At 35.8% G+C, this 21886-nt stretch overlaps 2 protein-coding genes across 2 annotated transcripts; one reads left to right on the top strand and one right to left on the bottom strand.

The window, feature by feature from the left end:
- The first annotated feature begins 4267 nt into the window (after positions 1–4267).
- LOC133332233 (heat shock factor-binding protein 1) lies at positions 4268–9472 on the top strand. Its single transcript, XM_061540615.1, has 2 exons — positions 4268–4371; positions 9311–9472. The coding sequence occupies exons 1-2, from the start codon at positions 4273–4275 to the stop codon at positions 9464–9466; spliced, it is 255 nt and encodes an 84-aa protein (XP_061396599.1). The 5' UTR covers positions 4268–4272; the 3' UTR covers positions 9467–9472.
- Positions 9473–14295: 4823 nt separating this feature from the next.
- On the bottom strand, positions 14296–19844 carry LOC133332232 (CBY1-interacting BAR domain-containing protein homolog). Its single transcript, XM_061540614.1, has 5 exons — positions 19705–19844; positions 19484–19643; positions 17360–17500; positions 16821–17291; positions 14296–14511 (listed from the first exon to the last, which is right to left on the bottom strand). The coding sequence occupies exons 1-5, from the start codon at positions 19842–19844 to the stop codon at positions 14296–14298; spliced, it is 1128 nt and encodes a 375-aa protein (XP_061396598.1).
- Between the last annotated feature and the right edge of the window lie 2042 nt (positions 19845–21886).

The following is a 21886-nucleotide window of genomic DNA, read 5'->3' as shown; positions in this document are numbered from 1 at the left end:
ATGGATGGCTGCCTTGAAAAAATATTCTTTAAAAAATCCACGCCTTGTATGGATGGCTGCCTTGAAAAAATATTCTTTAAAAAATCCACGCCTTGTATGGATGGCTGCCTTGAAAAAATATTCTTTAAAAAATCCACGCCTTGTATGGATGGCTGCCTTGAAAAAATATTCTTTAAAAAATCCACGCCTTGTATGGATGGCTGCCTTGAAAAAATATTCTTTAAAAAATCCACGCCTTGTATGGATGGCTGCCTTGAAAAAATATTCTTTAAAAAATCCACGCCTTATGGATGGCTGCCTTGAAAAAATGGATGGCTGTATGGATGGCCTTGAAAAAATATTCTTTAAAAAATCCACGCCTTGTATGGATGGCTGCCTTGAAAAAATATTCTTTAAAAAATCCACGCCTTGTATGGATGGCTGCCTTGTATGGATGGCTGCCTTGAAAAAATATGGGGCCTATAATAAGGCGTGGATTTTTTAAAGATTATTTTTGGGGCCTATAATAAGGCGTGGATTTTTTAAAGATTATTTTTGGGGCCTATAATAAGGCGTGGATTTTTTAATGATTATTTTTGGGGGCCTATAATAAGGCGTGGATTTTTTAAAGATTATTTTTGGGGCCTATAATAAGGCGTGGATTTTTTAAAGATTATTTTTGGGGCCTATAATAAGTCGTGGATTTTTTAAAGATTATTTTTGGGCCTATAATAAGGCGTGGATTTTTTAAAGATTATTTTTGGGGCCTATAATAAGGCGTGGATTTTTTAAAGATTATTTTTGGGGCCTATAATAAGGCGTGGATTTTTTAAAGATTATTTTTGGGGCCTATAATAAGGCGTGGATTTTTTAAAGATTATTTTTTGGGGCCTATAATAAGGCGTGGATTTTTTTTGGGGCCTATAATAAGGCGTGGATTTTTCAAAGAATATTTTTTGGGGCCTATAATAAGGCGTGGATTTTTCATAGAATATTTTTTGGGGCCTATAATAAGGCGTGGATTTTTCAAAGAATATTTTTGGGGCCTATAATAAGGCGTGGATTTTTCAAAGATTATTTTTTGGGGCCTATAATAAGGCGTGGATTTAATAAGGCGTGGATTTTTTAAAGAATATTTTTGGGGCCTATAATAAGGCGTGGATTTTTTAAAGATTATTTTTGGGGCCTATAATAAGGCGTGGATTTTTTAAAGATTATTTTTGGGGCCTATAATAAGGCGTGGATTTTTTAAAGATTATTTTTGGGGCCTATAATAAGGCGTGGATTTTTTAAAGATTATTTTTGGGGCCTATAATAAGGCGTGGATTTTTTAAAGATTATTTTTGGGGCCTATAATAAGGCGTGGATTTTTTAAAGATTATTTTTGGGGCCTATAATAAGGCGTGGATTTTTTAAAGATTATTTTTGGGGCCTATAATAAGGCGTGGATTTTTTAAAGATTATTTTTGGGGCCTATAATAAGGCGTGGATTTTTCAAAGAATATTTTTTGGGGCCTATAATAAGGCGTGGATTTTTCAAAGAATATTTTTTGGGGCCTATAATAAGGCGTGGATTTTTCAATGAATATTTTTTGGGGCCTATAATAAGGCGTGGATTTTTCAAAGAATATTTTTTGGGGCCTATAATAAGGCGTGGATTTTTTAAAGATTATTTTTTGGGGCCTATAATAAGGCGTGGATTTTTTAAAGATTATTTTTTGGGGCCTATAATAAGGCGTGGATTTTTTAATGAATATTTTTTGGGGCTATAATAAGGCGTGGATTTTTCAAATAATATTTTTTGAGGCCTATAATAAGGCGTGGATTTTTAAAGAATATTTTTTGGGGCCTATAATAAGGCGTGGATTTTTTAAAGAATATTTTTTGGGGCCTATAATAGGGCGTGGATTTTTCAAGGAATATTTTTCGAGTTATTGTTCGGTTTGACCTTCCATCCGTCCTCTATTTAGAGATATATGTTCTGGATAAGGTGTTCCATAGCCGACATAGTCCAAGTCAATGTTTTTTTCCGTAGGCTTTATATGCCAACAGCCGAGTGATAAGGTTTCTGCTTGCTACCATGCTGAGGTTGCTTGTTCCTCATTGTGGTTGCCTTGCGGAACATAGTCGTTTTATCTCCACCATAGCAGAAGTTAACAAAAAAACTCATTCAATGGTTTTTACAAACTTGTCGCCGTGAAACTTACAAGTACCATATACACAGGCAAGCACATGCATGTTCATCAAAATTGTATTTCACATACATTTGAAATAGGCTTACGTTGAGGTAAGACTGATTTTTGGTTAGTACGTCACTGTCGCAAAAAATAATATCATATTCATATCAAATTTAAGGTCCATTGAAGACCTGCAGAAAGTTTTCTGTACATAGAAGACCTGTAGAGGGCCTTTTATCCATAGAAGACCTGCAGAGAATATGATATCCATAAAAGACCTGCAGAATGTATTCTGTCCAAGAAGACCTGTAGTAGGTCTTCTATCCACAGAAGATCTGCAGAAGGTATTTTATCGATAGAAATCCTATAAAAGACCTTTATAAAGTATTTTATCCACAAAAGAACTTTAAAAGTTCTTCTATCAATAGAGACCAGTGGACGGTCTTCAGAGGACCATTCACATTTCTATCCTAAGAAGGCATGTTAAAAGTATTCTATATAGAGAAGACTTTGTGCCCAGTGTGTAGATAATTTCCTAAAAAATTACAAACCCTCGTCTGCAATTTGATTCATGCCACCATTCGCTGCCCGACCAAGTTCGCTGCAAGACCGAAAAACAAATACGCTTCGTAACCTTTGATCTGTGGCATGACAAGTCGGTATATTTCGCTGGCAGGGCAGGCAGTCGGGCAGATCTAACATGAAGTTTATTAAGTTTTAATGAGTGTCAAGTGCACAGCTTACATTTTTTTTTTGCGAAATCAGCCTCAGACCCACACACATCTATATATAATTACGCACACATGCACTTCGAATAAAGAAAAAAACAGCGAAAATGAATAAAAGTAGATTTTAATTGAATGCGAAGAGGTTATGGAAAATGTGGCGAAGTGCTTCAAAGTGCAGGTAATAAAGGAACTTTTGTCGATGTCGTATTTCATCAAAAGTTTTGGAGGTTTGAAAAGAAAACCCGGACAGAAGATAATTATGAATTAAGAAAATAAAAACAAATAGAATATACGAAATAATAAGATATTGTGGTTATAAATAGGAAAAGAAATGAAGAACTTAATGGAGAACGGATTGAAGGTCGTGCAGAATAATATAAAAAATCAATGAAGGTAAAATAAATAAAATTTATGTAAAATGAGCTGAAAAAATATTCTTTAAAAAATCCACGCCTTGTTATAGGCCCCAAAAAATATTCTTTAAAAAATCCACGCCTTGTTATAGGCCCCAAAAAATATTCTTTAAAAAATCCACGCCTTGTTATAGGCCCAAAATAAAAGTAGATTTTAATTGAATGCGAAGAGGTTATGGAAAATGTGGCGAATATTCTTTAAAAAATCCACGCCTTGTTATAGGCCCCAAAAAATATTCTTTAAAAAATCCACGCCTTGTTATAGGCCCCAAAAAATATTCTTTAAAAAATCCACGCCTTGTTATAGGCCCCAAAAAATATTCTTTAAAAAATCCACGCCTTGTTATAGGCCCCAAAAAATATTCTTTAAAAAAATCCACGCCTTGTTATGGGCCCCAAAAAATATTCTTTAAAAAAATCCACGCCTTGTTATAGGCCCCAAAAAATATTCTTTGAAAAATCCACGCCTTGTTATAGGCCCCAAAAAATATTCTTTAAAAAATCCACGCACCAAAAAAAAATTAAAATTCCACCCTTTTTGAAATTATTGTCTAATATGGGCTAATTTATTTAATTATTATTTGTTTATAAATAACAGTCAGTCATGGCAACCGCCCTCTACCACCAAATAATAAACACGTTTGCACATAGACACCCTGTTGCCTTGGTGCGTACAGAAAATAACAAATCACCCAGTACTTTGCAACGAAAGCAACTGTGTGTCAGTATCAGCTGTCAGAATTGCGCTCTCATTGTGATTGGACGTGTGTATTTTGTTGTTGTGTCTGTGAAACAGCAAGAATAGAAGAAGAAAACGAACCACGGCAAAAGTAACAAGAGACAGTCAACAAAAGAAAAATTTGCAAATTAAACCAAAAAAATTCTATTAAACAAAGTAAAAATATATTTTATACTTTTATAATACAACAACACCAAATCAAGTAGAACAGAAGACAGAACAAATCCCCTGCAAACATGACCGACATGAAGAATGAAATGGACAGTGATTTGGATCAGAATTATTCACTGAACAGCAATGCAGATCCCAAGAACATGCAGGAATTGACAATTTATGTGAGTATTGAATAGAATTTTACAAAAATGAAAATGTTTGGTTCCCCAAACTGCCGTATCTGCGTGAATGTTCGGCAATTGCTACCTTGTTGCTTATTAAATGCGCTAAATTTCGTCCACAACAAATTATCATCCGCCTGACAAAACGAAATGAAATCCTCCGCCTGCCCTTGGTTGAGCCCCCCTGCTTGTTCATTTACATATTGTCATCATAATTTGTTTATTTTTGCTATTTGCCGTAAACAACGAAAAAATGGGCGGAAACATTAAATACCCCAAGTGCAGCAGTGTACCCACTGATGGGTGCAGCATAGATAGAGATATATTGCCAATGATTAATTAATGAGTCTTTATGTATATTAAAAGTTGCTGGAAAAACATTACACCGCCCAATATTCCATAAGACATTTACAATTCCTAAAGCATGAAGTTTATAGTGAGGAGTTAACAAAAAGAAATGCCCGAGTATTTGAAATGCAGATGAAAAAATAACTTGGAATGGAAAGACATACAAGATACTGAAGGAATAACATATGCCTAGTTTGGGGACCTTTCGGGGAAATATACAAATTCGTCAAGAGTATCCCAATAGTAGTCAATTATGCAAAAGCTCGAATTTAACTTAAAATTGTTGAAATTCGAATTATATCTCCAAAGGAAAAAAGGCCAGCCTTAAGGCTGTAAACTACATTTCACAATTAAATATCGATTTCAATATTGAATTCGGGATTTTGAGGCATTCGAGCATGCTATTGGTGATTAATTGGTAGGATATTCTGAAATAATGTAAATGGGGGACCTATTTTGTATTGATTCGTCAGCAAAACTAAATGACTCGTGAAGAATACTAGGCGTATCTGTCAAAAATCCATTGCCGACTGGATCGCCAATTGTGAAAGGTGCATAAGAGCTAAAGGTCCAGCACGGAAGAGTCGAGGCTACATGCAGCAGTATAATTCAGGAGCCCCGCAATGGATGTAGCTGGACCGTTCCCAACAAGCGACTCTGGGAACCGGTATGTCTTAGTGGTCATGGATTACTTCAGTAAATGGCCAGAGGTTTATGCTATCCCAAATCAAGAAGCCAGGACAATTGTGGATGTGTTCAGCAAAAATTGGATTTGTCGCTATGGTGTTCCATCTGAGGTTCATTCCGATCAAGGTAGGAATTTTGAATCAGCGATCTTCAAGGAAATGTGTGACTCCTACGGAATCAAGAAAACCAGAACGACGCCCCTACATCCACAATCAGATGGCATGGTGGAAAGATTCAATCGCACCCTGGAAGAACATCTACGGAAAGTGGTGGACAGTGGCCAACGAGACTGGGATGAGCATATTCCAAAGTTTTTACTGGCTTATAGATCGGCCATTCATGATTCCACATCCCGGACCCCAGCCAAAGTTCTGTTCGGAAATGAATTAAAGCTACCTGGCGATTTGATATTCGGTGCTACCCCAAACGACGATGTGAACCAAGATGAAGACAGTCAAAACTCTTTTAGTAAAGTCCACGATGCAGTCCGACATCGAATAAAAATGGTTAGCAACCGCATGAAGGCAAGGTACGATTTTGGATTTTGAGGCATTCGAGCATGCTATTGGTGATTAATTGGTAGGATATTCTGAAATAATGTAAATGGGGGACCTATTTTGTATTGATTCGTCAGCAAAACTAAATGACTCGTGAAGAATACTAGGCGTATCTATAAGCTCAATTTACTTCCATCACACGTTTGTGAATGAAAAGTCCGTGGTTTTTTATATCAATTCCTTTTCCAGGGTATTTCTGAGCCCGATGCCTTAATATTTCTGTCCCTCTGCTTTTGATTTTTCACCTTTGTATACCCCTGATATTCAATTGCAGTGTTTGATTCTTGTCTGAATTGGGTTTATTCTGTTTCCAGTTTGATTGTTTAAGTAAGCAAATAATGGTTGGTACTTGCCTCCGGAAATTTGTTGAAAGAATTAGCGTTACAAAAATTTCAGAACAATAAATGGTTTGCAATCTTCTGCAAAGCAAAATCAGTTATTTGGATAGCTAAAATAAATAAAATAATAAGCACAGCAGTAAACAATTTCTGGAGATAAGACATAAATCTAATGGATTTTCTAGTGACAAATCATACACATATATCGAGAGTGTAGATGAATTGAATGAGAAATTTGCTACTTATTTAAAAGATTCTTCTTCCGTCAGTGATATTCGCTAGTGTGGCTTTGCTGATGCTGGATTCTCTTTTAGATGTGTTGATGGTTTCGAACTAAAGTCCAATACAGCTGGTTTCGATGGATATACCTTTAAGTTTAACAACCCCCACAAACGTATAAAGGACCACGATCTGTGAATCTGCACTTGGAACGTGCGCACGTTTAACAAAACAGGCACAGTTTTTGCTTTGGCGGATGTACTCAAGAAGTACAAAGCCGAAGATGAGGTCAGAGTAGCAATCATTTGGCTGAAGAATAATAAAACAGCAGGTGACGGAAGGCATTCATCCAGTGTTTTAGACGTCCGATCGATCCGAGGAGCTAATATCGATTTGGACCACTACCTTGTAGCAGCCAAGGTTCGCACTCGTCTTAATGTTGCAGCAAAGGTGCGATCTAACACAACACGGAAACTCGACGTCGAAAATCTGCAAACACAACAGGTAGCCGAGGCCTACTCTGCTCAAATTACCCAGCTGCTTGACGAAAGCACTTCTTGTCCCGATAATAGTATAGAAGCACAATGGCAAAGAATTGCCCACTCCCTTCAAACTGCAGCAAAAGCAACACTTGGATACCAAAAACCACCATCAAGAAACCCGTGGTTCGATCAGAAGTGTCGTAATTTTACTGAGTCGAAAAACGCAGCGTAACCTGCAGCCAGTAGCAACACGTAATGTGATGAAGAATTATCGGGAGAAAAGGAGAGATGAGAAAGGTGTTTCAGAAAAAAGAAGAGAGAACAAGAAAAACATGAGCATGAGCAAATCGAGATGTACAGGAGTCAGAATGAAGTCCGAAAATTCTACCAATGGGTAAAACAACAAACCGAAGGCTCTGGTGGTGGCACATCCTTCTGTAGAGATGAAGAAACCTGGTGACAGATACAGACAGTGTGCTGAGGATCTGGAAGGATCATTTTAAAAACTTCTTGTATTAAATAGTAGCGGTGAAGAGGATACGCCAGAACCAATAATATATGGCGGTATAGATTATATATCACCTAGCCAAGATGAGGTCAGAGTAGCAAATTATCGGCTGAAGAACAATAAAGTAGTACCGGACTATTCAAGACTGGTTATGAGCATGCACCAGCTGATTATTACAATTTGGCTAGAAGAATGCATGAGCAATCAGCATACTGTGTTTGTGCACAAAAATGAGGAAAGACGATATGTGCCAACTAGAGGAATTAGTCTCCTTCCCATCGAATTTAAAGTGCTATCCAGGGTGCCGTTTGAATGACTGAAGCCAACGGTTAATGCCATTATTGGTCCATATCAATGCGGCTTCGAACCCACCATTGACCAGATTTTCACTCTGCGCTAAAACCTGGAAAAACCCCACTAAAAACATCTCGACACATTCTACCTATTCGTCGACTATAAATCGGCATTCGAGAGTCCTATCCGTTCACATGTGTTTAAAGTCATGTTTGCGTTCGGCATTCCTGCAAAATTAAGGTGACAGTTTGTCGTGTGATCGTTTAACATCCTGTTGGGAAAGGTCATATAAGAGACAAAGGTGAACAGAAATGGCACTCTGTACACCAAACAAGACATGTTACTCGCCTACGCCGATGACATCGACATAATGGGTCGGACATTGAGAGCGGTAACATATTGAGGAGTCTAAAAAAGTGGCAGTAAATGACGAGAAGACCAAGCGGATGGTAACAACGCGCAACACATCAGCTTTGAAATTCAGAGGAGAATAGTGTTGGCCAACAGATGCTCTATGGTCTAAGTAAGCAATTCAGAAACAAGGCTACCAGACCAAACTCACACTCTACAAGACGCTGATACTACCCGTGGTGTTGTATGGATCAGGTACCCTACCTGCATAAGCAGATGAGGCAGCTATTGGAGTGTTTGAGAAAAAAATGAATATCGCCGTCGAATGAACCATGAGTTATACCATCTATTCTCAGACATCGACATAGTCAGACGTATCGAGCTGTAGCGTCATGTTGTGAGAATGGATGAGGATGCCCCAGCTCAAAAGGCATATAAATGCGAGGCAACAAATGGATCACGTAGAAGGGCAAAGCCACGAATTCGATAGAAAGATCAATTGGAAGACAACATGTCCGAACTTTCGGCTCATGGAACAAATGATGTAGGGTGGTCAAATTTTACGCCGCTTTCATTTGCTTTTAAATTCAATTTTATATTCGATTCTCATCGTTCTCTTTTGGACTTGCTTCACGCGTCTATACAAGGCAGTTCTGTTTCAGAAATATATTTTTTGACATTTTGTGACAATGTTCTGGATTGGAATTTCAAATTACTGACACTACAAACAAAATACACAAAACGAATTGGCAGAAAATTTCCGGTAGGAGCAATTTTTTCAATTTCTATTCCCCTTGCCCCTCTCTCCTGCAAACAAACACTTGCCGCAAGTAAACTAAACTAAATAGGGACTATTTATTGCTTTTATTTTTTTTAAATTGTGTAAATTTACACTTGATTAAACAAAGTTTTTGTGTTGATCGACATGATCAGTTATGACTGGGTAGTCATTAATATAAGTTTTTAATAATTGTTGATTTTGTTTATTTACTTTTATTTTATTTGTGAATTTGATTTGATATTTTTGGTTGCAATGAAAATTTTAAACAAAAAATCGAAAGTGATTTAAAATGGCAAGTAAGATATCTTAAGATCGATTGTAAGTTACAAACTCAAAAAACATTTTCTAATTTTCATATTTCTTTACTTTTCCAGGTCCAAAGTCTTTTGCAAAATGTTCAGGATAAATTTCAAACAATGTCAGATCAAATTATAACACGAATCGACGATATGGGTAATCGGATAGATGACTTGGAAAAGAGTATTGCTGATCTTATGAATCAGGCAGGTGTTGAGGGGCCAGAAAAATAAAAATAACATGATGTGGAGAAAAGTAAAAAAACATACGGCTGATATAAAAATGATGACGATCTCCAGGTGTGGGAGAATAGAAGAGGATGCTCAAAGAAATCAATAAAAAAAAAACAAAACAACCAAAACCCCCAAAACAACTACAAAAACTCTTATATCAAAATAACCCAACAACAACAAAACTTATACACAATTTCTTACAAACAAACGAAATAGAATCAAAACTCATCCAAAAACAAACTCCTTTCATTCTTGCCTCCAGTCTCACTAACAAAACCCCGTTCCTTCTATCTTGTATTACACATTTTCTATTATCAACAAGTCATTTCATTATCGTGTTTTTTTTTTTCTAAAAATTATAATATATTAAGATTTAAAATTAATAATTATTATTACTGTATTGTAGTTTTTTGTTGATGTATAGTTTCTATATTTTTTCCATTCATCCATGTATTTTTCGTGTCATAATAACTGTATTTAATTCACTTTTTTAGTACAATTATGATAGAAATTTACCTTGAATTATTTTTCTATGAAACAAAGTTAATATGTAATTTATAAAATTAACTTATTTAAAAAAAAGTGCGGATGATTAATATTATTTTGTTGGAGAGATGTTTTTTTTTGTAATGTATGTATAATTTATCTTAAAATTAAAAATGAAAATTTGATAAGCAAGAAAAGAGAAGAAAAAAAGCAAAACAAATTAAGAAATAAAAACAAATCTTGAATTATATTTTTAAGTTGAATTATTGTGAAACTTTAATAATAACTACAAAGGAGTCTTTATAGACTCCTATAAAGGAGTCGTTATAGACTCATATTAAGGAGTCTTTATAGACTCCTATAAAAGAGTCTTTATAGACTCTTTCTAGACTCCTTGAATGGAGTCTTTCTAGACTCCTAGAAAGAAGTCTTTCCAGACTCCTAGAAAGTAGTCTTTCTAGACTCCTAGAAAGTAGTCTTTCTAGACTCCTAGAAAGTCATTCTAGACTCCTAGAAAGTCATTCTAGACTCCTAGAAAGGAGTCTTTCTAGACTCCTACAAAGGAGTCTTTCTAGACTCCTACAAAGGAGTCTTTCTAGACTCCTACAAAGGAGTCTTTCTAGACTCCTAGAAAATATGCTTTCTAAACTCCTACAAAGGAGTCTTTCTAGACTCCTAGAGAGGATACTTTCTAGACTCATACAAATGACTCTTTCTAGAATCTGTGCTTAGGTATTGGTTCTTGGGACTTGCTTAGAAAATCGGCAGTCTGCGTCTGCGACTAGGTTGTTCCTAAAAGAATAATAATAGTAATCTTGTGCGCATCTAATTCAATTTGAAAGACCACGTTCCAAGATGTTGTTTTCTACTTGGTCTTTCCATCTGATTCGTGACCTTCCCCTTTTACGGGAACCATCAGTAGGCTCGCTTTTATATACTTTTTGAGCTGGGGCATTTTTATTCATTTGCACAACATGGTCTAGCCATCGTAGTCGCTGCTGCTCAATACGACGTGGTCTTTCAAATTGGATTATGTCGATGTCCGCGTATAAATTGTAAAGCTTTGTGAGTTTGGTCTGGCCTTGTTTCTAAACTGCTTACTTAGACCATAGTAGCAGTAGTTCTCAAGTTCCACTGTATGCCCGAGTCTACTGGACGTCTTGCTCGTTGGTACCATCAGCTTGGTCTTCTCGCCGTTTACTACCAGACCGACTTTGGCAGACTCCTCAATTTGTTCAAAGGTGGCTGTTCGACCCACTATGTCGATGTCATCGGCGTAGGCAAGTAATTTGTTATTGGTGTACAGGGTGCCATTTCTGTTCACTTTTGCATCTCGTATGACCTTTTCCAGCAGGATGATAAAAAGGTCACACGACAAACTGTCACCTTGTCTGATTCCTCGTTCGGTATTGAAGGGTCATTGACCATTGGCTTCAGTCGTTAACACAGTACGCTGGGTAGCACTTTATATGCGATGGGAAGAAGACTTATTCCTCTATTGTTGGCACATATCGTCTTGTCTCCTTTTTTGTGCACGGGACACAGGATGCTGAGGTTCCAATCATTAGGCATGTATTCCTCTAGCCAAATTGTACTAATCAGCTGGTACATGCTGGTAACCCGTTGGCTCCTGCTACTTTATTGTTCTTGAGCCGATTGATTGCTTTTATGACCTCAACTCAACTACACTCTATACCATTATCTCTTATTGGTTTTGAGGTATCTTCTTCACCGCCACTATTTGATACCAGAAGCTTTAAAAAAGCTCCTTCCAGATTCTCAACACCTTCGGTTTGGTATTTTACTCGTTGGTAAAATTTCCGGACTTCATTCTGACTCCTGTACATCTCGATTTGCTCCCGCTCACGTTTTTCTTGTTCTTTCTTCCTTTGAAAATACGTTTCTCCTCTTTGCAATTGGAGTGTAGGAAGTGGGCAATTCTTTGCCATTGTGCTTGTGTACTATTATCGGGACAAGAAGTGCTTTCGTCAAGCAGATGGGTATGTTGAGCGGAGTAGTCCTCGGCTACCTGTTGTGTTTGCAGCTTTTCGACGTCGAGTTTCAGTGTTGTGTTAGATCGCACCTTTGCTGCAACATTAAGACGAGTGCGAACCTTGGCTGCTACAAGGTAGTGGTCCGAATCGATATTCGCTCCCCGGATCGATCGAACGTCTACTACACTGGATGAATGATCAATTTGATTTATCGTCGCTTGATCAGGAGAAATCCAGGTGGCTTTGTGTATATCGAGATGCTTGAATTTGGTGCTGCTAACTACCATTTTTTTGCTGCCGCGAAGTCAATAAACCTCATGTCGTTTTCGGATGTTTCTTCATAAAGGCTGAATTTTCCGACGGTGGGGCCAAATATATTTTCCCTTCTGATTTTTGCATTAAAATCTCCTAGCAGAATTTTAATGACATGGCCAGGGCAACAGTCATATGCTGTTTCTAGGCGCTCGTAAAATATGTCTTTGGTGTGCTCATCATGGTCTTCGATCGGAGCATGGGCGCTAATAAGACTGATGTAGAAGAACTTCGCTTTTATGCGGATTATAGCAATTCGCTCATCTACTGGAGTGGTGGTCTTTTATTCTCCTGTTAAACATAAATCCGCAGCCATATTAATGTCTCGTTTCATGTCAGCTATAACACAGGGCGTAATGATCTGATTACTTACGTCAGTCCTATTCCATCGTATTTCTTGTAAGGCAATAATATCGGCTTCGATATTATTACGCACATTCCAAAGTGCAGATTCGCAGATCGTGGTCCTTTATATGTTTCCGGGGGTCATCAGCATTAGGGGGTTTGGTTTTCTTTTTCTTTGCTTTTTCATAGTAGGATGGGTTTTCCGAGTGTGAGCAACTAACCAGACCCAGACCCTCAACCCATTTTTATAGTTCCTATGGGTGAACTCGCGCCACATATTAGCTCACAATTTCAACGGGTGATGAAAATAGCTACCCCAGGTGACACCGCGGGGAAGTCAGTGTCCACAATTAAGATGAAAGAGGAAACCTGGACTTCGCCATGTTAAAGACAATAAAATTCACGCTTTGGTTGTTCTTAAAAAAAAATGTTTTTGGCAAAATAACTTTTAAAAAACCCATGCCTTGTGGGAAGTTGAAAAAAAAATTTAGATAGCTTTGTGGGAACTTGAAAAAAATTAAAAAATCCATATTTTAAAAATCTAAATAATTGCAATAAATCTGTTAACGTAATACATGAATGGCCCCATAACCCCCATAGAGTGTCTACCTTATGGTGGAGAGTCTTCCAGCCGAACTCAACGAATTTTTTGAATTTCAAAATTTTTTTTAATTTCTTTATTATGGGAAGATTAAGGTCCTTAAAATATTTTTTGTTTATTTTCTTAACAACTAATTCCGATTATTCCGTGTACAATTAATAACATTTCCCGCATTGTTTTCACCGCTGGATTTGGTTTTCTTTTTTCGTTCAACAATTTTTACTTCACCACCAGCTGCACCACCATTATTATCATCGTCATCCTCCGACTCCTCATCCTTTAAAGGAGTAGACGCTGATAGTTTATGCTTGTCGTGTTTATTTACCAAACGTGGTATACCCGTCGAGGAAGAGGCGGAAGCACCTGTTAAACGTTTTGTTACAAATACATTTTTATTTTTGCCAGCAATTGCGGGGCCGCCACTACCTTCCGATTTTAAATGGGGTTTCTTGAGAACCTACACATATACATACATATAATATTTAAAATTGTGACTTATTTAATAATTACGGTACAATCAAACTTGGTTATAAGGAACAGGTGTGAGGAACAATTTCAGGAGCAGGTGAAATCAACTACTGCAGGGGGTGGTTTGTTTTGTAGTATTCAAATAAATCTACATGGCCAGGTCCTTATAGTCAAGTTTGAGCGGGGAAAGCAACAAATGTTTTAAGGGCTAAGCTAACATTGCCACGGAAAACATTACAAAAAACCCATAACGTGGTTACTGGGTGGTAGGAATGGAAGTGCCACAGTCTACAAATGGTTGCATTATGAAGGGGGTGGGGGAGGCGAATGATTTATAGATAATGAATTTGTTTGTTTGTAATCAATAAACAAACTTTTGTTTTTAAGTAGTTTCAAGTTGTCATGAGAATGTCAAAATGAAGGAGGGAGTGTGATGATGAAGTTGCCTGTGCTGCAAGAGGTTCAAATATTTTTTTTACCAACAAATTTACCAAGTGTTTTTTGATGGTTTGTGGAAATGTAAAGCCAATACTTTTTGGATTTGTTTTTTCGTTTGTTTGCAAGTAAAAAATGCATGAAGAAAAAAACGATTGTCAACTCTTTTGAGGTTTTGTTTTTGGTTCTTAATACTGGACATGCATTTGCTTTTGCAACCTTACATGTGTGGCTGCCACAGCTTTGAAGGGATGTTTAACTTGTGGCTTTGCTAGGGGTTTCTTATAATTAAATTTGCTATTTGCCTTTATATCTGAGGCAGAATCATCAGACACGGCATCGCCCACATCTTCATCGGCTTCAGTGTTGGATTCGTCATCGGATTTCGATCTGGCGCTGTTGTCCTGAAAGAAGGAAGAGAAAAACTAATTTAGTTTAAAGAAATCACAATTTTACAATATACATATAAATTGGATGGTCTTAGAAAAATTATTTTTAATAAATCCACACCTTGGATGGTCTTAGATGGTCCTTATATAGGGGCTATCTCCATGGACCAGCATTTTTTATAGTTTTTCGTAGGAAGATGAGACATAATATGGGAGCCCAAATTATCGAATTACAGTTAATTATGTTAAAACCAATAAGGAAAGTAGTAAAGTCGAACTGGGCCGACTATATGATACCCTTCACCACTTTGGGTATATTGTACATATGTATCCTTACAATCGTATGTCAATGTTCCCAACAAGTCTCAATTTGACATGTTGTGCAAAATTTCGTGTTATTTGGACTTTGGTGTACCATTTACATTAAATTTGTCCAAATATATATAGGGCTATATCTAAATCTGAACCGATTTTCACGAAACTTAGCACACATCATTCTAGACTCAATTCAATATGCTGTGCCAAATTACGTGCAAATCGAAGAATATATAGCGTAATTGGTGCACCATTTAAATTAAATCGGAAGAAAATATATATGCGAGCTATATCTAAATCTGAACCGATTTTCACGAAATTTAGCACACACAATTCTAGGCTTGATTCAGTACGCTGTGCTAAATTTCGTGCAAATCGAAAGATATTTAGGGACATTGGCGCATAATTTACCTTAAATCGGACGAAAATATATATGGGAGCTATATCTAAATCTGATCCGATTTTTCCCAATTTAAAAAGGTTTCGTCGTTGGTCCAAATGAATGAGCTGTGCTAAATTTCATCCAATTGGAATAATAAATGCTACCTGTACTTTGTTTACAATTTAACATGGACAATTTAGAAGATGGACGGACGGACATGCATGAATCGACTTAGAAATTCTATATCGTTTCCTTTTGCCAGTTATAAACATATGTAGGTACCACAGTGTAGTGAAGGATATAAAAACGTCCTTAATCCCCAAAAATACCGAATAATAGATGACATTATAGGATGCTAACTTGAAATTTAGACATTAAAGATATTTCGATATTAATTTAGATATTAAAGGGCCCCTTTATAGGAGTCTATAAAGAGAGGAGTCTATAAAGGCCCTTATAAGAGCCATTAAAGGCTTCTTTATGAGAGTCTATTAAGGCTCCTTTAGATGAGTCGTCAAAGGCTCTTTTTTAAGAGTCCATAAAGGCTTCTTTATAGGAGTTTATTAAGGTTCATTAATAGGAGTCTTTAATGGCTCCTTTTAATGTTCCTTAATCGGAGTCTTTAAAGGCTCCTTTTAAGGTTCCTTAATAGGAGTCTTTAAGCATCCAATATAAGTATTTAAAGCATCCTATATAAGGGGTCCTTTATATGAATCTATAAAGGCTGCTTTATATGAGTCTACAGGGGCTACTTTAGATGAGTCTTCAAAGTCTCCTTTACAGAATCTAAAAAGACTCCATTACAGGGTCTAAAAGGCCTGTTTGATAGGAGTTTAAAAGGGCTCCTTGATATGAGTCTATAAAGGCTCCTTTATAGGAGTCTATAAAGCCTCCATTATATGTAAAGACTCCTTTATAGGAGTCTCAAAGGCTCCTTCAAAGACTCGTTTATAGGAGTATAAAAAGGCATCTTCATAAGAGGTAAAGATAAAGGCTACTTTAAACTCGTATAAAATCTCTATAAAGACTTCCTTTTATGCGTATATAAAGACTCATTTATAGGCGTCTATAAAGATCCCTTTATAGGCATGTATAAATTCTCCTTTATATGAACCTATAAAGGCTTCTTTAAATGAGATTATAAAGATTCTTTAATGAAGACTATAAAAGTTCTTTTATAGGAGTCTATAGAAGTCTATAAAGGCTCCTTTGTATGAGTTTCGAAAGACTAATTTGTAGTAGCCCATAAAATCCCTTTGCTTTAGAGGTCCCTTTATATAAGTCTTTAAAGGCTCCTTTACACTATTAAAGCTTATTAAAGGAGTATATAAAGTCTGTTCATAGGAGTCTTTTAATACTCCATTATAGATGACTATAAAGGCTTCTAGATGAGCTTCTAGGCGTCAACAAATTCCTTTATAGGCATCTATTAAGAATCCTTTTATGGTCAAATATGACGACTTCTTTCCGTTCGTCTATAAAGACTCATTTATGGCCGTCTGTAAAGATTCATTTTTGGTTATCTACAAAGAATCTTCAATAACTACTCATAAATATTCCATACAGACTCCTGTAAAGGATTTTTTATATTGTTTTTTCTGAAATAATAACAAATTTCTTTCATTACCTCATCATCTTCCTCGTCGTCATCATCATCCTCATCATCGTCGTCCTCATCATCATCATCATCTGTTTTAGTTTCATTTAAATTTTTCGTCGATTTGGACATCCTTCCCTTCCTCTTCAGGGGACTCAACAGTTGATCTCTATCTAAACTTTCCATTGATTGTGAACGTAAACTATTTGCCTTCTTATTTTTTCCCGCTTTCTTTTCCTGTGCCTCATTTTTCGTTTTCATTAATTTTTGAAATTCTATAAAATCACCACGTTCATCAATATTGGTGACATCATAATAACTTGCGGTTAAAGCTTCCAACGATTTGGTATGATATTTCATTGCAATCAATATGAAATCGGTTAGTATCTGTTTCAGATCGTTGAGTTTACGTTTTTCAAAATTACTTATCACTTCATCGATTTCTTTGTTCGTACGATTTACTTCCATTTTGGCCTTGAGTAATTCGGAATCGGCAGCGGACTGAAATGATAGAATGAAGAGGTATTAAGGGTCTATTTAAAGTAGGGTGTATTTGATTTGCTACTTACATTATTGGCAGAGAATTTGGATTTGAGATCCAGCATTTGCCGTTGTTTTAGTACTTCCTTGTCCCGAGCTATGACAGCTGTACGTAAATTGTCTCGGGTTGTTTTACACAATGTTTCAAATTGGGCCATTTCGTTGACTATCTGGAAGGACAAGAATAACAATTATTAGGGATTCCTAAAAAGGATTAATTAGAGTCCTCAAAAATGATTATTTCTTATAAAGGAGTCTTTATAGGCTCCTATAAAGTAGTCTTTATAGGCTCCTATAAAGGATTCTTTATAGGCTCCTATCAATGATTCTCCTATAAAGTACTCTTTATAGGCTCCTATAAAGGAGTCTATAAAGGCGTCTTTATAGGCTCCTATAAAGGAATCTCTATAGGCTCCTAAAAAGGAGTCTCTATAGGCTCCTATAAAGGAGTCTTTATAGGCTCCTATAAAGGAGTCTTTATAGGATCCTATAAAGAAGTCTTTATAGGCTCCTATAAAGGAGTCTTTATAGGCTCCTATAAAGGAATCTCTATAGGCTCCTAAAAAGGAGTCTCTATAGGCTCCTATAAAGGATTCTTTATAGGCTCCTATAAAGGATTCTTTATAGGCTCCTATAAAGGATTCTTTATAGGCTCCTATAAAGGAATCTCTATAGGATCTTATCAATGATTCTTTATAGGCTCCTATAAAGTAGTCTTTATAGGCTCCTATAAAGGCGTCTTTATAGGCTCCTATAAAGGAGTCTATAAAGGCGTCTTTATAGGCTCCTATAAAGGAGTCTATAAAGGCGTCTTTATAGGCTCCTATAAAGGAATCTCTATAGGCTCCTAAAAAGGAGTCTCTATAGGCTCCTATAAAGGAGTCTTTATAGGCTCCTATAAAGGAGTCTTTATAGGATCCTATAAAGGAGTCTTTATAGGCTCCTATAAAGGAGTCTTTATAGGTTCCTATAAAGGAATCTCTATAGGCTCCTATAAAGGAAGGTCTATAGGCTCCTGTAAAGGAGTCTCTATAGGCTCCTGTAAAGAAGTCTTTATAGGCACCTATAAAGGATTCTTTATAGGCTCCTATAAATGATTCTTTATAGGCTCCTATAAAGGCGTCTTTATAGGCTCCTATAAAGGATTCTTTATAGGCTCCTATAAAGGAATCTCTATAGGCTCCTATAAAGGAATCTCTATAGGCTCCTATAAAGGAGTCTCTATAGGCTCCTGTAAAGAAGCCTCTATAGGCTCCTATAAAGGAGTCTCTATAGGCTCCTGTAAAGAAGCCTCTATAGGCTCCTATAAAGGAGTCTATAGGATCCTATAAAGGAGTATTTATAGGCTCCTATAAAGGAATCTCTATAGGCTACTATAAAAGAGTCTTTATAGGCTCCCATAAAGGAGTCGTTATAGGCTTCTATAAAGGAGTCGTTATAGGCTTCTATAAAGGAGTCTTTATAGGCTCTTATAAAGGAGTCTTTATAGGCTCCTATAAAGGAGACTTTATAGGCTCCTATAAAGGAGTCTTTATGGACTCCTATAAAGGATTCTTTATAGGATCCTAGAAGGGAAACTTTATAGGATCCAATAAAGGAGTCTTTATAGGCTCTTTTAAAGGAGTCTTTGTAGGCTCCTTTAAAGGAGTCTTTGAAGGCTCTCATCTTTAGAAGTCTTTATAGGTTCTTATAAAGGAATCTGTATAGGCTCATATAAAGGAGTCTTTATAGGCTCCTATAAAGGACCCTTTATAGGCTCCTATAAAGGAGTCTTTATAGGCTCCTATAAAGGAGTCTTTATAGGCTCATATAAGGGAGTTTTTATATGCTCCTATAAAGGAGTCTTTATAGGCTCCTATAAAGGAGTCTTTATAACCTCCAATAAAGGAGTCTTTATAGGCTCCTATAAAGGAGTCTTTATAGTTTCCTATAAAGTTTATAGTTTCCTATAAAGTTAAAGGAGTCTTTATAGGCTAATATAAAGGAGTCTTTATATGCTTCTAGGGGTCTTTATAGGCTCCTATAAAGGAGTCTTTATGGGCTCCTAATAGAGATTCTTTATATGTTCCAATAGATGAGTTTTCGTAGGTTCCCATAAACGTGTCTTTATAGCTTCCTATAAAATAGTTCTTGTTGACGCTCCATCTACTCACCTTTATTTCCATGCGATGTACATTCAGATCCATATAATCCGCCATTATTGTCACAGCATTTGTCATATTTTTCAAACCTTCCGTTAGACTTTCATTGATTTCCTCTTCATCGGCATAATGTTTGAGACTTTTCGATAATTCATCATATGAATCACGAAATCTAAAAAAAAAAACAAAACCCAATAAATTATTTTTTATAAAAATATTCATTATAGACTTACTTTGCCATTTTCCTTGTGCAGGACGAAAATGTCGAACACATTTCCATTAAATGTTTTTCGGTTAAATTGATTCGCTCATTGATGATTTTTATACGATCATCTTTTGTATTGAGAAATGATAATTTTCCACGACGAAACATTATTTTTAATAATGAAAATTAAATATTAATTATTGTAATAAAGGAAATGGCTTCCTTCTGTGGCTATTGTTTTAATTTTTCCCTTCAACTGTCAAATTTTAACGGTTGCCATGGCAACACAGGGTGATTAAGAAAGTGGTGTTTTTATAGTTCAACCTTACATGGAAACGTGTGACGACGGGCAATATTTATAATAGGCCCTTCACTATAGTATGGAGGGTTAGAATAGTTTTTCAAGTCCCTATAGAAGGCGTGGATTTGTTTAAATTTTTCTTTTCAATGTTTAAAGGCCAGGATGTATTAAAAATATTTGTTCCATCGTACAATTATTCAAGGTAGGCCATAGCAACATATAAATCACAATTTTTTTATACTGTAGCTTGTTATGCCAAAGTCACCCAGTTGTTCAATGAATAGCAATTGTCTGCTATTGTATAGTTATATAGCTAGTTACTATGTTCACTAGTTACTTTATACCCAAAAGTGGCACACAAAATAGATAATTGACTTCATTTGTTGAATGAAAAAGCTATCTAATTCTGTAGTTACTGGTAATGCAAAAAGTAGTGAATCGACAAACAAAACAAAAAAAAAAGAATTGTCATTTTCTTCAGACTTTTTATAATTTTCAGAATTGTGAAAGAAATTAGTTTTTAAAAATATTCCTTTAAACATATATAAGTCATATATATCCACGATATACAAGATTAAGTGCTGTTGAATTAAAAATCTCGGAATCTTAAAAATACGTATGATGAATCTTGGGTAAATTTTGATATTGCAACACAATAAATACATATGTACGTAATATTTCAACTTTATTATCTTACAGATTTTCAATAGATGTCACTCCAGAAGCATCCAACAGATTGAGAAAACAATTAAAAGTTTTTAATAGGTAAATATTCTCCAAAAAGACCCATATCTTTATTTATGTATATTTTGTAATTTTCTGTTTCAGATGATTCAATATTTCAATTATTTCGTAGAGAACGGATGCTAAAAGCGGTCAAGAAATGCAAATGTCAATATGGCGGCGTAAAAATTCTGATAAAATTAAATGAAACATAAACTATGTACAATATAAATTATGAAATAAATAAAAAATACATTTTCCGTATAACATTTATATTTTAAAATTTCCAAACTGTTATAATTGCCAATTTGCTATATATTTGTAACCAGTGACAATACTTAAAAATGGTATCTACCCAAATGACTGGTTACTGGTAATGCAGGCAGGGGACAATTGACTTCCCCAATGAGATACCCATGTTAAATTCACCAGTCTAGGGCATGATGTGGTAACTAGTGGTAGTTACAGGTAATTAGTAAAATAACTAGTTCATAACCAGTTACTCGAACTACTGGGCATATACAAAATGTGTGACTGTGTGTGTAATGTTTTAAAAAATAAAACCAATATACCTTGAATATAACAAAATATATTCGAAAATCGATTTGTCTGAAGTTGAATTTTACAACATTTTTAAGAAGAAATGTATGATTTGTGAATGAATCAACATGTAAATCATATCCCCAACTCAATTTTGAAGAGAAAACCTAACATTCAATTTATTTTTCGCATTTTTTTGTAAAATGTTAAAAATATGTCAAATGAACAAAACGACTTGTTGCATTTGTTTTCATTTATTCTGACATTATTGCCCATGAGGTAGTGGTGTATTTTCTCCTTTCTGACAAAAGCTACCTTACCTTGCATACTTGTACCATGATTTGTTCAATGTTTATAGAAGGCGTGGATTTGCAGCCCCAAGAGTTTGTAACGCCGCGAAATATTGGTCCTAGACCCAACTTTAAGTATACCTATCGTCATATCTCGACTAGCTGAGTCGATCTGGACATGTGTGTCCGTCCGTCCATTATAATTTGTAAACACGATACAGGCCACAGTTATGGACCAATCTTCACGAAATTTTGCATGTAGGATGGGTTCTGGCCAATGAAGACCCCTATTGTTTTTGATAAAGATCGGTTAATATTTAGGGGATGAAATGGACCAAAAACTTTGTGAAAATTGA

This window comes from Musca vetustissima, unplaced genomic scaffold, assembly GCF_032173495.1.
Source record: "Musca vetustissima isolate MV318-11 ecotype Yass unplaced genomic scaffold, APGP_CSIRO_Mvet_v1 utg9035, whole genome shotgun sequence".
NCBI lineage: Eukaryota > Metazoa > Arthropoda > Insecta > Diptera > Muscidae > Musca > Musca vetustissima.
The sequence above is the reverse complement of the archived record's forward strand: the minus strand, read 5'-3'. Positions and strand labels throughout refer to the sequence as shown.